The 16,579-nt window shown below is 36.6% G+C and overlaps 1 protein-coding gene across 1 annotated transcript in view; it reads left to right on the forward strand.

Moving 5' to 3' along the window:
- pdia5 (protein disulfide isomerase family A, member 5) overlaps window positions 1-16,579 on the forward strand; it is a 58,347-nt gene that overhangs the window by 13,766 nt on the left and 28,002 nt on the right. Inside the window, exons 3-9 of the mRNA XM_079618119.1 lie at window positions 331-418; window positions 8,060-8,143; window positions 8,256-8,301; window positions 9,742-9,834; window positions 11,175-11,235; window positions 12,548-12,615; window positions 14,924-15,015. Coding sequence (XP_079474245.1) covers window positions 331-418; window positions 8,060-8,143; window positions 8,256-8,301; window positions 9,742-9,834; window positions 11,175-11,235; window positions 12,548-12,615; window positions 14,924-15,015 — 532 coding nt within the window. The remainder of the gene's footprint in view (window positions 1-330; window positions 419-8,059; window positions 8,144-8,255; window positions 8,302-9,741; window positions 9,835-11,174; window positions 11,236-12,547; window positions 12,616-14,923; window positions 15,016-16,579) is intronic.

The following is a 16,579-nucleotide window of genomic DNA, read 5'->3' on the forward strand; positions in this document are numbered from 1 at the left end:
TGCAGATCAGAAGCATTGGCTGTGAAAATTCTTTTGTAAAATTATTTTTTTAAAAAACATTAAATATTTGAATGGTATGTAAAATGTTATTTTCTTTAATTTCATGTATTATGAAAAAAATGATAATAAAGTGAATTCAAGCATTATAATTGAGGCTATTTATAGCATGGGGTCTCTGCGGGCGACATGCAGGCTCAATGTGGGCTTCCAGGTGCCATGGGGACAGTGTTGGAGACCATCCGCTTACACTGGATACAAGCTTATGGTATTTAAGGGTGTTACTGTCTCTTCTACAGTCTTCTAAATGTGTTTTTTTTTGTGTGTCCTCAGCTTCGTCTGGAGATTCTCATCTAAAGCTGCTGTCTGATGTGGCTCAGGCCGTGAAAGGTCAGGGTACCATCGCCTGGGTGAATTGTGGGTGAGTCTACATCGATTTGGCTCTTGTATTTGAGCAGGTTACTGCTAGTGTACTTTTTTGCCACTTACTGTAGGTTGAGGCAACTGACATCCTAATCAAATTGTTGGTGTTTCTCTAATACTGATAATATATTAGATAATATATGGTCTTTATACCAGCTGTGACGTAATAATATAAACAGCAATACATGCGGTATGAAGGTAATAGATGCCATTTTTAGACTAGAGAGGATATTTCTGGTCAAACTGTATGTTAATGTAGAACCTTGAACTATTTTAAAATGTCCAGGAGAATTATGCTGTGTCCGAAATCAAATACTTAGTATGCGAAAACAGTACACAAACAGAGTATGTACGAATAGTATTCGAAAAACACTAGGCAAAAAGTACCCGGATGACCTACTATTTCCGCCGAGATTCTGAAGTGCGCATTCAATGTACACTTTATAGCAAATTAGCTCTATGAAATATTAATAACCAATCATAACTTGTTATAATTGATTATGAATATTTGGATCAGTTAATCGGATTAACTTGATGTAGCTACATTAACATTACAACCAATTACTCAGTTCATCCCGTGAACCCTCAATATTGGTTATTAATTCATTAATAGAAATGTACATTTCCGGGGCATGGGAAATGTCTTTCTTTCTTACTTATACTACTAAGAGCAAGTAGCCAAAAATCTATGATTATTGACTCCGGATATGAGCTTGAGACACAGACACAGACAACCTTACGTGTGATATGAACAAGACTTTCTTAACTAGACTAAACATTTAAATTACTCTAACATACACATACATGCATACATACATACAGGAAAGAGAGCTGAAGCAGAATATAGGAAAGCGAGAGGTTATAGCATTGTTTGAATTATCAGCAGATCATCAGCCTTGAGCAAACCATCAGTTTAGTTCTAACACGCCCTTCTAAGGCACAGGTGTCGGAGTCAGTTCCTGGAGGGCCACAGCCCTACAGAGTTTAGTCCCAACCCTGCTTCAACACACACACACCTGCAATTTTCAAATTAGCATGAAGGAATTGATTAGCTGATCAGGTGTTTTTAAAAAAATGTTTAGGGTTGAAGCTAAACTCTGCAGGGCTCTGGCCCTCCAGGAACTGACTCCGACACCCCTGTTCTAAGGGGTAAGGATACTTAATGTATCAAATAATGAGACTAAGTTTGATACTTGCATGTCTCGCCCATTTGAATTAAACTGTCCTGATGCAATTTGTTGAGGCTCCAGTTGATCTTGGTTGATGTTATCTTGATGAGAGAGAACCAGTTGGAGTCAGAGTGAATGGAAAGACAAGGCCGCAGCCTGGCACAAGCTTGTGGGTCCTTGGGGGACTTCTAGTTCAGCATCATCTTCACATTAGGACTTTTCAGGAAGGACCACGAGGGTAAGAGTAAGAGAGAAGCGGATCTTGTGATCAGCGATTTTATAGCGTGAAGATGTCACAGCCTCTGGGGGTCTGTGAGCCAGTAAGAAGTGTTTCCTTTGGAGGGAAAATTTTACGACCCTTTGTGTTCTAGGAGGCATTTGAATATGTAATTTCATTGGGTGTTTAAGAGAAGAATCTTCAAGATTCTTATAATTCTAATGCGTCACAAAGTTGGCAAAATGTAATGTAAATTAACAAATGAGGGACGAAGTTTGGAGTTTATAGAGACCAAACGTGCCACGCATGATTTTGGTTCACCATAGTTTGCAAAGTTTGAAACATTAACCCATTAGAGTTTACAATAAAACATAGTTTTGGGGGGAGTTTCATAGACCTCTGTTGGGAGAGTGAGTTTGCTGGATTATTCATTAAATATAATGAATTGTTAGTGCATGTCTGATTGGTCCAGACGCTACAACTTTACTATCCCATGAGGCCACGGGAGAGGATTTATAAATAGCAGTGAAGCGACGCAATTGACGCTGGTAGGCCACGTAATACTAGTACGTCTGAGTTTCATTCATACTATTCTATTCATATTATATATAACATTCTTTTTTAACAGTCGTGAAGTTCAAATTGAAATGCAGTACCTACTCAGAGAGTGTGCGAATGCACCGTTTGATTATTCATAATTTGCCCCTTAAGCCTAAATTATTGCACAGGTCATGTTTATATCAGTCTGTGGTGATTACCTTGTATTGTCTTGTGGCTTATCTTGCTCCATTGCATTCTAGTTCAGTTCATGCGAGTGCTACAGCTCGGCATTCTTCTCATTTCTCTGCTTTTAGAAAGAGATATCACAAACATAGTTTAGATGTTTCTGATAATTAGCAATCAAAGCTTGCCTCTGAATCATTTATTGATAAATGGTAGGATGTGAAGCTTGTTCTAGCTTAGCCAAGCATGGTTTCTTTTTCCAGAACCAATGCATAAAGCACCTTTTTGAGACCATCTTGGGTACATTGAGTTTATATAAAGCTGGGTTTAAAAAAAGTAACTCCTCACAGGCAGCAGTGTGATAGAGCAAAGCAGAGATACGCCCACACATTTTCTACAGATGACAGGGACCTGAGAGATGGCCAACTGCAGTCCACTGGGGGATACCATTAAAGAAGTAGGTCATGGACAGAGCGGGATCAGTGTGAAGAAAATGGGAATGCAATAATCCTGGAGTCTGAACGATCCAATTGGATATTTTGCGAAAATTTGTTGAAATAGGCCAGCTACTTTTTCTCTGAGCCTTCAAACTTTTCTTGTCTTTCAACTTTTCCACTCAACTTGTTTGAAGACCGCCATCTCGGCCAGTAACGGTTTTTCCTCTTTTGCAAATTTTGAGCCTTGGATACCCACTTCCAAACCCCCCTGCACACAAAACGTATTGACTTGACCCATGATTCATGCTTTAGAATAGCGTATGGTGCTTGAAAATGATGACCATTTATTTTGGAGTACCGAACAGGGTCATAGAGGCTGAGGACGGTATGAAGGTGTATGTCTACGCATGTGTGCTTATTGCCATCTGTGATCATGAGTCAGTTCGTTCAACACACAGCATGTCTAATTGAGTTTCCCACATGACAGCCTGAGCTCTGATCTCCGCCGCACCTATCTCGGTCCTCCCACAAAGGCGTTATGTGGAAAATGCGGAACGCTAATGATGGTGTCTCATCTACCTTTAAGGGATGGAGCCGGTTGGGGGCGGATGCTGTCAGAAGCATAATTGAATTCTGTCTCTTTGAATTTCCATTAGCATGGGGCTTTAGATCGCTGCTGAGTCCTCTCTGCTCCTATTTGTCCTTATGTAATACATTTCCATGCTCATTATCGCTCAAGGGAAGGGAAGTCTTTTCAATGGAGCGATCTGGATCTCTTTGGGAGGGTGTGGGCGTATGTGCGGTGACAGTGGGACCAGGTAATTGTGGGTCTTTTCTGTTTTCAGATTCTTTTGAGGTGTGGGTGTTAAGATAGAGTGCTCTGTTGTTGTTGTTTTTGTCATTGGCTGTATGACAAAGATGAATTTGTCTGGAACTGGAGTGTTCATTTTTTTCTGCAATGAATTTAGCGAGCACTGAATTTTGAATCCCTCTGTGGCACTTTGCCATAAATAGGATACAAATAGGGCCAGAAACCCTTAGAAACAAAGGCTTTTTTTATCAATTGGCCAGTTAAAAGTAGATACTTAATTTGCAAAAATTTGATCGTCAGCCTTAGTCAGGAAGTTAAACTAAATATTAAATGAGCAGTTATGTATCCTGTGGTGGATTTTTTTTTAAGATAGTAAACTATTTTTTAAACTAACCATGATTCTAACATCTAAACTTTACTTCCCTATTCAGGCCTAACATTCTAACACTCTGAAACACAATGTACTAAACGTTCTGTTCTTTCTAATTGTGTCTATGGAAAATTCTGAAGTGCTGACCATGACAATATCAAAAATATACTGTCTGTAGTATGTCATGATATATTGATATATTAACTTTACACTTCTTTTTGAAGATTTGAGATAATTTTGGTTATGCCAGTAACAGAGGGAAAAAAGGGGGCTTGATTTTTCCATTTGAACCAATCATATTGAAGGTGACATGTTAGTCACAATGATTTTATTTGTTGTCTCCATTCTATAAAAACTGTTGTATCCGTGTTTTCTGGTGGGATTCTCAATGAAATTAGTCTGAGATCTCCCGGCCGTGATTACAGCATTTGGAGGACATTTGCAGAGGTCTGTCATAATACTGCAGCAAGTTAGTTAGGGGAATTAGTTAGAGTTAGGAACTCAGCTGAAGTCGACTGTAGACTCGCTGGAGTATAGAGACTATACGTCGACGTAAGACGTTAGAGGACGTCGATTGAAGACTGGACCCAGGGGATGTCAATTGGAGACGTGACCCAGATACATAGTTAGGTTTAGGAAAAAATCTACCACAATCCTCAGTTCATTTTCTATGATTTGCTGTTTCTGTTATTGAAATGCACATCAAATTTAAATTTCTAGAGCTAGCTAGTTTGAAACCAAATGTGTAATTGTTGTTTTTTTATTTAACTTGTATCTCCCATAAGTTAAAATATTGTTGATTGTCGATAGTTTTCTTACAATAACTTGAGTAACAGGGTTGAATTGTTGAGCATGATAAATGTATTACTTTTTGTGTAAAAATTGAGAGCTGCAAATTTTTACTTATCATGTAGAAAGGGTCCAAATGACTTTATTACATAATTTAGACATTTGTGGTCCTATCATACACAGCGCAATGCACCGCCAGATTGCTGGTCTCAGTCCGACGCAGTTTTAATTTTCACGTCCTGCTCCACATTGTTTAAATAGCAAATGCATCTGCGCCCATTTGTGCGCCCATGGGCGTGCTGGTCTGAAAACGAGGTGTGGTCAGGCGCGTTGCTATTTTGAGGCAACAAATATAGACTGCAAAACAAAAATTGCGCAATTTTTTTTTTTCTTATTTAAAGAGCGCGTTAGTAATGTGCGCCCATTGGCGGGTCCACAACGCGCGCACACTCAGATTATTAAACACCGGGACGCACAGCAGCACACAAACATGACAAATATTTTAAATAAAAGGATTACAATGTAATAGATTATTATTGTGTACATAAAGATATGGTGGAATCCGGCTTGTCCCGTAGATGTTCTGCTTGCGCACTTTTACCTCGCGCACGAGCAGATCCGTTTGCTCTCTGGAGACACGTTCGGTCTTTCCACTATCAAATTCCATCATGTAAATAGCGAATCCGCCATGGCACGAGCGCAACTGGCATTTAAAGGGAATTAGAGATGAGACTCTGATTGGTTTAAATCCCAAAACACACCCATTACTCATTAAGAGAATAGAGACAACCCTTTTAGACCATGCGCATGGCGCGCAGACCATTTTTTCCGTCGTTAAACTAGCAAAATTGGATTCGGACACACCCTAAGTGCACTTGCGCCTAGATCGTTAAAATAGGGCCCCTGGATGTTTAAATCTAGCTACCCATACATTGATTTTATGTTAGATACGTTTATCTAACAGATCTAATATTTCCCACAATAAAACAAAGTTAAGTCTATTAATTTTCTCTACCTGAAAATTATTGCTAATCAACTGAAAAACTAGCACTGCATAGTCTTCACTGCATAAATTAAATACAGATTAATCCTTTTTTAAAGTTACAAAAGTCATTCAGTCAAGAGCAGTGAGTTTTTTTTTTTCTTTGTTGTTTGATTAACATTAAAACAAAGACAGCAGAGATAGGCTGTTGTCACTTTAAGAGCTGTATGGATCCAATAAACTGTTACACATGCGTTTTATTTCTCAACTGTTTATGTTGAAAGATATAACAGGCTATGTTTACTAGGATACTTACCAAGACCGGCATTTTTGACGCTATTTTTTTTGATGAGAAAATGATGTGAAAGAGCTTAATTCAGCATTTACATGCTGTTAAAGAAGCAGCTTTCTGGGCTTCGGACGCGTGCGTGCACACAACTTCTCACACTATTGAATGGAGTTCTCTTTCGTGTCTTCTTGAACTGTCCCGAGCGACGTTTACGCTGACCCCGAGACATCAGGCAGGTCTTATTTTCGAGTCCTGCTTGGGATGAAAAGTATGCCGGATTGTGGAATGTTTGCTGTCCACACAATGTCTATCACCAGTACCACATACTCGTACAAAATCCATTTAATGCTCAGGACTTTTTGAAGCATGCTCTTCAGCTGTAAGAAGTCACTAAAGCAGAGCGAGGAGGAAAAAACATTTAACTTTTCTTATCTGGAGACCTGTGGCTCTGAATTCAAGCAGGCAGACTTTATGTATAATACACTGAAGCAAATGAAGCTGAATGTCTTGTCCTTCAAAAAAAAGAAGAATGACAGGGTTTGCCAAAACTTAGAAGCGGCCCTTACATTAGCTTATTGCTGTGGTCATCTGTCGCTTCCCATGAGCGGTCTCGTATTGCTGCTACAGCAATTTATTAAATGTCTTGGGACATTAATTGTATCACTTCACTTTTTGGCTGCATCAATTTGCATGACAAATGTCCTTCAAGGGTCTGTGTTATAATAGAATAATGTGATTATAATATTTGTTGAGCATAATTCGCTATGACTTGATGTTCGCTTTCGCCTCTGTGTTTGCACAAAAAGTATGAGGTTAATTTATTGTGCTTGCAGACACTGTACTGAACATGGTTGCTTCAAACTTAGTTTTCCTTGCATTTCTACTAGGGTCGTGTGTCATTCATGCTTGAATTGATAATATCTTTAATATCCAATTCAATACTAAGTTTGAATTCAGGTAGCAAACAAAGTGCAAAATTGTAATTAAGAAATGATGTCTGGAAAGATTCAGAAATAGATGTGAAGATTGGCGGCAGAAATATCAATAATTTCCGTTATGCTGATGAGACAACCTTATTAGCAGAAACCAAAGATGGTCTTGAAACACCTTATAGTAAAAATTCAAAAGGAAAGTGAAAAGATGGGACTCCAACTGAACATCAAAAATACAAAAATGATGTCAACAGCTGGAACCGGTGCGGAGAAGAAATTGAATATGCTGAGTACTTCTGCTACTTAGGATCTGTGATCGACTAAACTGGAGACTGCACACCTGAAATAATGAATTTCATTAGGATGTAATGCAATGCTAAGCATGCACCAAATCTGGAGGAGCAAAGACATCAACCTCACAAGTAAATGCAGGCAATCCAGGCAATTGTTTCCTATATCAACATATGGATGTGAAATCTGGATACCAACAGAGGCCCTGGACCGCATTAAACCAGAGATGTCACTTGAGGGAAAAATTACCAAACTGGGGCTCATCTTGGCTGTGTGATGCAGACAACTTCACTAGAAAATACTATAATGCTTGGCACAGTTAGTGGAACAAGAAAAAGGTCCGCCAAAAAAACGCGTTTGCTCGACACCATCAAAAGTATCACCGGCCTAGGCATAGAACAGCTAAAAAAAGAAAGCAGAAGACCGGAAAGCATGGCGGAAATGGCCCATAGAAACGCCAAGAGTCGGATACGACTGTAATGGAATTAAAAAGGACGTGATTATTATAATTGGAACTTTGTCCAAGCTGATATCTATCAACACATCTGTTTTATATGTACTATATATATGTGATTATTTTATGTGATTTGAATATTCATGTTTTTTTTTCTGTACGTTTCTTACCTCAGGGATTCAGAAGGCCGCAAACTCTGTAAAAAAGTCAAGGTAGATCCCAGCTCAAAAACCAAAGGAGTCGAGGTCCTGCATTACAAGTAAGAATAGTCTTCATTTTCTGAGATCCATGCAACAATGGAAGATGAAGGTCTTACGAATTATTACTGAGAACCGTGAACAATTCATGTTGTAATTTTGTGTTCTTTTTAGGGATGGGACCTTCCACACGGAATACAACAGACCATCCACATTTAAGGTAATTTTTCTGAAAATTGCATTTTGATGAAGGCATCTTGAACAAAAATCAGAGCTTTCAGAATCCAGCTTATCAATATTTCTTTGTCGGACATATGGATTGACAATCTGCTTTTTCAGAAAATACAGTCTGTGCATTTTCGGGGGCATACTCTGTCATCTGTTAGTGGATGATTCGCTCTTTGTTGTTATTTACCCGCTTGACGCCCACAGTTTTCCCATGACTGTTATTTCATAGTACTCAGCCTCAAGCACCAGAACCAGAAGTCCAAGCTTCATAAGTAGACGAATCAAATTCGTCTCCCATTGGTTTCTCTCACCTATCTCATTCTCCACACGCCTTTCAGCTCAATTATGAGCGAATGTGACGAGGGATTGATGAATGGCTCTGGAATGAGGAGAGCTGTAATGTGAATATGTTAAAAATGAATGAGCTGAGCTATGCTGGATGATGGAACCGTGATGGGACATCCACTGGTGTGGAAAAAATGGAGAGCTCTTATTAAATGCACCTGCTGTTAAGTACCACATATTGCTCTTCATTTTCCCTTGGTAAAGCAATAACACTGTACTTTCAGCACTTTATGTCAAGGGAGGGATTAGTTCCTAATATCTAGGATTCATAAATTAGGAACTAAATTAGTGTAATTGTGCAAGAGTGAAACGTTTTTCATTGGTGATAAGTCTCCATACTTTTAAATCCAAGTTAGATCATGCTTAGAACAAGTTTGGGATATTACCTAAATTAGCAAAATTAGCAAAAGTCAAAATTTCAGTAGTCAAAATGTAAATGTTCAATAACCAATTTATGCCACAGCAAATACTAATATGCCAGTGAACACAGTCCTTTTAAAAAGTTTATTTTTTTTAATGATTATGTATTAAGAACTGAGTCAGTACTATACTACAGAAATATTTGTGGTTGCATTATTATATATATAAATTATTTTAGTAGCATGAAAGAATGTAAAATATTTGAACGTTGTTACAAATAAATCTATTTCAAATAAATGCTGTCCTTTTGAACTTTCTGTTAATCAAAGAATCCTCAAAAAATGTATCACAGTTTACACAAAAATATTACCGGTAAGCAGCATATTGTTTTTAACACGGCTAATAAGAAATGTTTCCTCTTGAGCAGCAAATCAGCATATTAGAATGATTTCGGAAGGATCATGTGACACTGAAGACTGGAGTAATGATGCTGAAAATCCAGTTTTGCAACATGGGAATAAATTGCAAATTAAAATGTATATAAAAATGAGACTTCTTTCAAAACATTTGAACAGTAGTCTACACCCTATTATTGTAGATCCGTACCTCTTACAGTGATTCACTTATAAGAAATGATTAAATGCACTTGCAGTTTCTTTTGACAGTGAAAGATGATTCTCTAATGGTCTCTTTTCAAAGTTTCTATCTATTCTCACTTCTCTTTTAGTCCATGGTGGCTTTCCTGAAAGACCCTGCAGGTGCCCCCCTGTGGGAGGAGAACCCTGAGGCTAAAGATGTTGTTCACATAGAGTCAGAGAAGGTAAGTATCGCTCTCTGAAGCACACTGCAGCGAAGATCGGTTTTCTGCTGAGTATTTATCAGGTGTGGGAATGTCACACAGAACAAAAGACTTGTAGCAATCTGCAACAGAAGAACCGTCCTATTCTCCTGTCTCTAGAGGCTAAATCTGGCAGCTGGACTGTGAATCCAGGAACAAGTGTGGTTTTAAATGCCTGAAAAAATAAAAAAATTCAAGTCACAGCGTTGAAATTATAATTGTGATAATATTTTCCAGACATTACATTAGTGATAAACATCTTTTTTGTCAGGAAAGTCAAACTATGAATTCATGGCCCTATCATACACCCGGCGTAATGCAAGTGTTTTTTGCTAGTTTCAGCCCGACGCAGTTATCATTTTCACATCTTGCGTCATGTTGTTTAAATTGTAAATGTATTTGCACCTATTTGTGCGCCCATGGGCATGCTGGTCTGAAAACAATGTGTGTTCAGGCGCATTGTTGGTGCGTTGCTATTTTGAGGCAACTGAAATTGTCATTGGCCATTGACCAACAAAAACCTGGTCTAAAGTCGTTAGTAATATTAGTAATATGCGTCTATAGGCAGTCGCACAACACACTTACACTGCTTATTACACACACAGGGATGCGCAGCAGCACACAAACTAGCCAAATATTAAAAATAAAAGGATTACAATGTAAAATATTTATATTGTATACATAAAGATATATTGGAATCCGGTTTGTCCTGTAGATGGTCTGCTTGCTCGCTTTAACCTTGCGCACGAGCAGATCCATTTACGCTCTCATTCAGTCTTTCCGCTGGCAAATTTAGCTATGTAAATAGCAATTCACCATGGCGTGAGTGCAACTGGCTTTTAAAGGGAATGGGAGATGATTGATTTATTGCACGTGACACCCAAAACACACCCATTACTCATTAAGAGAATAGGGACAACACTTTTAGACCATGCGCCGACCATTTTTTCTCGTCGTTGAACTAGCAAAAGTGGATTCGGACACGCCCTAAGTGCACTTGCGTTGTGCGCTTTAGACCATGCGCTTAGATCGTTAAAATAGGGCCATCAATGTTAATTAAATATTTTATATTAAAAAAAATTTGCGTTGTACACAAATAGATTTAAAAAGAAATCAGACACTGCATATGGCGGTGGCAGATTCAGTCAAAAACTGCAACACTGTGCTGGTGTGTGAGAGAGCAATATACCATGCTAATGAAAGAGGCCAGTGAATCTCAGCTCTTCTTTGTTTGTTTACTGAGATCATTTGAAACTTTACAAAAAGTTATGGCTACTCAACCCAGTTTTTGACTCACTCACTTTGTCCTGTTTGGCTCGCAGGATTTCCGGAAACTGCTGAAAAAAGAGGAGCGGCCCATCCTCATGATGTTTTACGCCCCATGTGAGTCACCCCTGTTTGTAATCTTCCACCACTAGACACTTCGTATGATGCAAACTGTGTGCAATCATGCAAGATGTGCCAAATTCTAGCAGAAACAGATCTTGTAAAGTGTGATTGAGTGTGCCTGAATCAATGCAGGTTGTGAATGTGGTCGTGATCTCATTAAGATGTCCAGCATTTATCAATGTACCATTAGCAAGAGTTTAACTTCCAAAGACTCATCTTGATTCCTTGTGTAGTGCTCAGAGGAACCCAAAAGCTCATTACTGCAGTAGTAGATGAGGAATCCGCTGAAATCATATTTAGATTGACATTTAATTTTTTCCCTCCAAGGCTCCAGACAGTATCCATTGAAAAGTGCTTCTTAAGGTTAAATTGAACTTGTAGCCATAAGGTGAATTAGATCATCGCTATTACTATTACTCATAAATACATTTAGGGAATAAATTTAACAGTTTGGGGTCAGTAGGTTTTTTTTAAAATAAATTAATAATTGTATTCAGTAAGGATACAATAAATTAGTCAAAAGTTACAGTTAAAACATTTACATTTTTATGGAACACTTATATTTCAAATAAATGCTGTTCTTAATCATTTTAACAGTCTCCACAAAAATATTAAGCAGCACAATAGTTTTCAACATTGATAATAATTAGACATGTTTCTTGAGTACCAAATCTGCATAGTAGAAATTGAAAAGTTATTTTAAAGTGTAATAGTATTTTACAATATTACTGTTTTTACTGTGTCCTTGATTATATAAATGCTGTATTGATGATCATAAGAGGTTTCTTTCAAAACCATTAAAGTACCTTACCGACCCCACTCAGATTTGGCAACGGTTTAAGTTGGTCACACGGATTTGGCACTTTGACCAGATGGAAAGCTGCTTGGTTTAAAAGTGATGGCAAGCTGCTTGGTTTAAAAGTGATGGCAACACTTAAGTTTAGGGTCCAATTCTCACCATTAACTATAGTTGCTTATTAGCATGCATATTAATAGGATATTGGCTGTTTATTAGTAATTAGTTATAAAGCACATATTAATGCCTCATTCTGCATCCATAATCTACATCCCTTAATAAGGAATAATTAGAAGTTTATTGAGGCAAAAGTCATAGTTAATATTTAGTTATCGTAATAGTGAGAATTGGATCCTAATCTAAAGTGCGACCAAAGGGACTGATGTGTTTGCTGTGATTTATACATTGCTACACTCTATTGAAAATAGACCTTTTTTTGCCCATGAAATTTCATCTAAAATGTAATTAAGGTGATCGCACCGTAACCTCTAACATCTCCTCTACATGTAGGGTGTGGTGTATGTAAAAGGATGCAGCCTATTTTCCAGCAAGCAGCCACTGAGACAAAAGGAAAATATGTAAGTACAGTAGCATGATAGAATCATGCCCTTTCGATTCCTCTGGTTGTTTTTTATTTATTTTTCTTAACCAAATGTATTTTTCTCAAACAAATTTATTTTTTATTTTTTTCATATCTGGTACAGTTGTTGAATCACTTAACAGGTGGATGTTTTGTGAAACCATTGATGTCTCTTTTTGACAGAACGTTTAGTTCCCCCTCATTAGAGCAAGAGGCAATTTTGCTTAAAAGCCCTTCTGCTGATTTCATAGTACAGTTATAGGATGTACTTCCTGCTGTTGAAGTCTATGGTGAAGTATAGATTATATGCCAACTCAGCTCAATATCTCCATGTGCACTGCCGTGAGACTCAAAGTACACTTCACCACACATTTTTCTCTCTCAGTCCTTCTCTTTTTTTTATCTCCCTCTGTCTTTCTCCCCATCTCACATCACAGAATATACACAGAAGCACAAACATAGATGGTTGAACATTCATTCAAACTCAAATTGTCCAAAGTGAAACGTTTTTAAAGGAGACCCCACTGTGAATGTCAAAGCTGGAATGTTGTCAACGTGGAAGCTTGTGTAAGTCAAGAGAACATTTGTTAGTATCGTGCAGCTGAAGGTTCCTATGTTCCTTTTATCCAATGGTACTCTGAAATGTATCGCATGAAGAAAAACCACACAACAAGGAGATTTTATTTATTACTATTATGTTAACAATAAGGTTTAATTTGTTAACATTACTTAATGCATTAGGTATCATAAACTAATAATGAACTATGCTTGTACAGCAATTATTAATCTAGTTTAATGTTAATTTCTTCACTTTTACTCTATATTACCTTTCAAAAGTTTGTCCTTGGTAAGATTTTTTTTTTCTTTCATTTTTTTGAAAGACGTTTTACCAAAGCTGCATTCATTTGATTACAAATTAAGTAAAAAAAAAAAAAAACGTAATATTGTAAAATTTTATTACAATTTCAAATAATAGTTTTTTATTTTATATTTGTTTTATTTACTCCAGTCTTCAGTGTCACACGATCCTTCAGAAATCATTCTAATATGCTGATTTGGTGCTCAAATTATTATAAAAAAAAATTATATAATCAATGATTAAAACTGTTGTGCTGCTTAATATTTTTGTGGAAACCGTAACCATTTTATACATTTTTTTTTTTTATTCAGGTTTTTTTATAAATAGAAAGTTCAAAAGAACAGCATTTATGTAAAATAGAAAACTTTTGTAACATTATACATGTCTTAATTGTCACTTTTTATCAGTTTATAACATTGTTGCATGAGTAGAATTATTAATTTCTTTCAGAAAAATCTTACTGACCTCAAAAATTTTGAACAGTAATGTATGCTAACATTTTTAACATTTTAAATTTCATGTACTATTATTAGTATAAGTATTATGAACATTAATTAACAAGGAACACTAGATGATCATAACCCTGCATTAATAAATTCTATAAAAAAGTCAATTCTTAGTTTATGATACCTAATGCATTAATTAACATTAACGAATTGAACCTTATTGTAAGGTGTTACTATTATATATAAATATTTTTTTATTATTATTATTATTTTCCCCACATACGGAGGGATTTAAGCAGTATTAATTTCTCTAACCCCGGACTGATGAGTTGGCACTAGAAAATAAGCTGCTCGTTTAGAAATGTAGATAATGAATGGGTAGCTTTCTGGACACGGTGTAGATTTGCTGCCTCCTGTGTTTCTGAGTTTGCACGTGTATGTCGAGAAGCTGATAGCGCTGCAGAAACATTGATGGATTTGGGAAGTAATCGCTGGTCAGCAGAGTTTGTCTGCATATTTCTCATTGGCCTGACGGATGCAAACGAGGCACCGGAGACGATTTGTGACACTCTGGGATAATATGCATTTATTTTAGAATTCATTATCAAGCATGGCCTGTCATAACAGCGCAGTTTGTTTGAAATTAGGGCACAAGGTATAGTTTTTCAACTTAGCAATGTGACACGCCATAGAAATTGATGAGTTGTTTTCATGTTTTGATGCATTCACACACAAAGTAAATTAAGTCTGTAGTGACTAAAGTAAATTTCCTCCAAAGCCAAAGTGTGTTGAAATTGTATTCGGGATGCGATTAGCATGTCAGGTCAACCCTGCAATGTCATGAAAGAGTTGGATATTTACCGCGTGCCACTTCACTGCATGCCATCTCTATCGACAAGCTTTCTGCGTACACTGATGTGGCCATTCATCTTCATTTTCCTGTGTTTGAGGTGCTAGACAGGGATTGTTTGTTTGGAGTCTAATTCATTGCTTTGGTGTAGGTGTTGGCTGGGATGAACGTGCACCCGGCGGAGTTTGACGGGCTCAAACAGGAGTTCAGCGTCAAGGGCTACCCAACCTTCTGCTACTTTGAGTAAGTTTGATTCTAAACGCTTCTAAACACAAACAATGTCACCAATTGAACTAAATCAAATGGACTAATTTGCCAAACATTAAATCTGAGTGAAATGGCTATAAAGGATCTTGTATTTTTCAGCCTTTTGATGTTACAGTATATATATATTTATTTGTTATTGTTGTCAAGTAAATTAAATGTCCTTCCTATTTTGTGGAATTAAATAATGTAACTTAAATGAAAGAAACCTAATGGCCAAAAAAAATTATTCAAGTTTATGGTGCAAGCTAAATCATTGTAAGTATTTTATATATATCGACCAGCACTACCCATTATACTTTTTTTTTTTCTTAACCCCTTAAGTGTCACCGCCCATTACATATTTAAAACAGTAATATCCTATACTAAACCTAAACTAATCTTGACAAACTATATATCAAAAATAAATGACAGGAGTCGTAATTTAGCAATTTGCAACAATAATATTTTCATACTCCTAAGGTGTGTTCAAACCTTTATTTTGAAATTGCAATGAACATGAAAAATCATGAAAGAAGGGTAGAAACCTCAGTTTGTTTTCATGCCAAGAGTTCAAAAGATAGCATCCATCTAAATTATTTTAGAAAAAAAGGTCTGAACATTTTTTTAATATAAAGAAAAAATACATACGTGTTCTTTTTATGTTTTACTTAGAGGTTGAATTCATATAAAAATATGCCAAACTTCCAATACTATTTCTGAATAGGATGTCTATTTCATAAATTGTATCAAAATCTTACTGAAAGCTAATTTTTTTTGAGATATCAACCGAAAATTTAAAAACTTAAAGGGTTAATCCAGTTCTGCTTTATTATAACACTAGTGTTATAGGGTTGTACATTTGCGATGCATTTGGTCTGAAGGAGCCTTGGAAAGATGGATCAGATTGGTACTTTTTCTACAGTCCAATTAAGGGCCATTGGCTCCGTCTCATGTAACAAATGTTTTGAAAGGGTTTTTGGAGACGTCAGTGCTTTTCGTAGAACCATTCACCAGTTCCTTTATTATCCAAAGGCCCAAGTACATGAAGTGACAGCATCAAAACTGTCTACTTGGAGTGTTACTTTTAAATGTGGTAAATCAACGTTTTTTTATCGTTTTAATTTCATGTTACTGACAAAAATACTGTTAAATAATGGAGAAAGAAAGACCAAAATAAAGATTTCTCATGAAGCTTTCATTAAGTTGTACTGTTCATCTATCAAAAATTTCAAAAATACATAAAATATGGTAATTCTAGTAAATATTTGTTGAAGTATTTTAAACTTATAGTTGCTCAAAATATTCTTAACTGATGCACAACGTAGTATTACGGGGTAAAGAAGTGAAATGCATTATTTGAAAATTACTTGTTTCTTCCACAAAATAATCTTTGCATATTAAATTCCAAAGGTTAAAATAAATTCATTTCTAAGACATTTTTGGGGCAGCTTTTTATATGTAGCATGTTAGAACTAATAGCCCCAGCAAAAGGGATGATTTATGATTTTAAATGAATCAGAGAATGTTAATGTGTATTCTCCGCATGAGGCAATTTGTCCAG

This window comes from Phoxinus phoxinus (genome assembly GCF_949152265.1).
Source record: "Phoxinus phoxinus genome assembly, chromosome: 7".
Taxonomy (NCBI): Eukaryota; Metazoa; Chordata; class Actinopteri; order Cypriniformes; family Leuciscidae; genus Phoxinus; species Phoxinus phoxinus.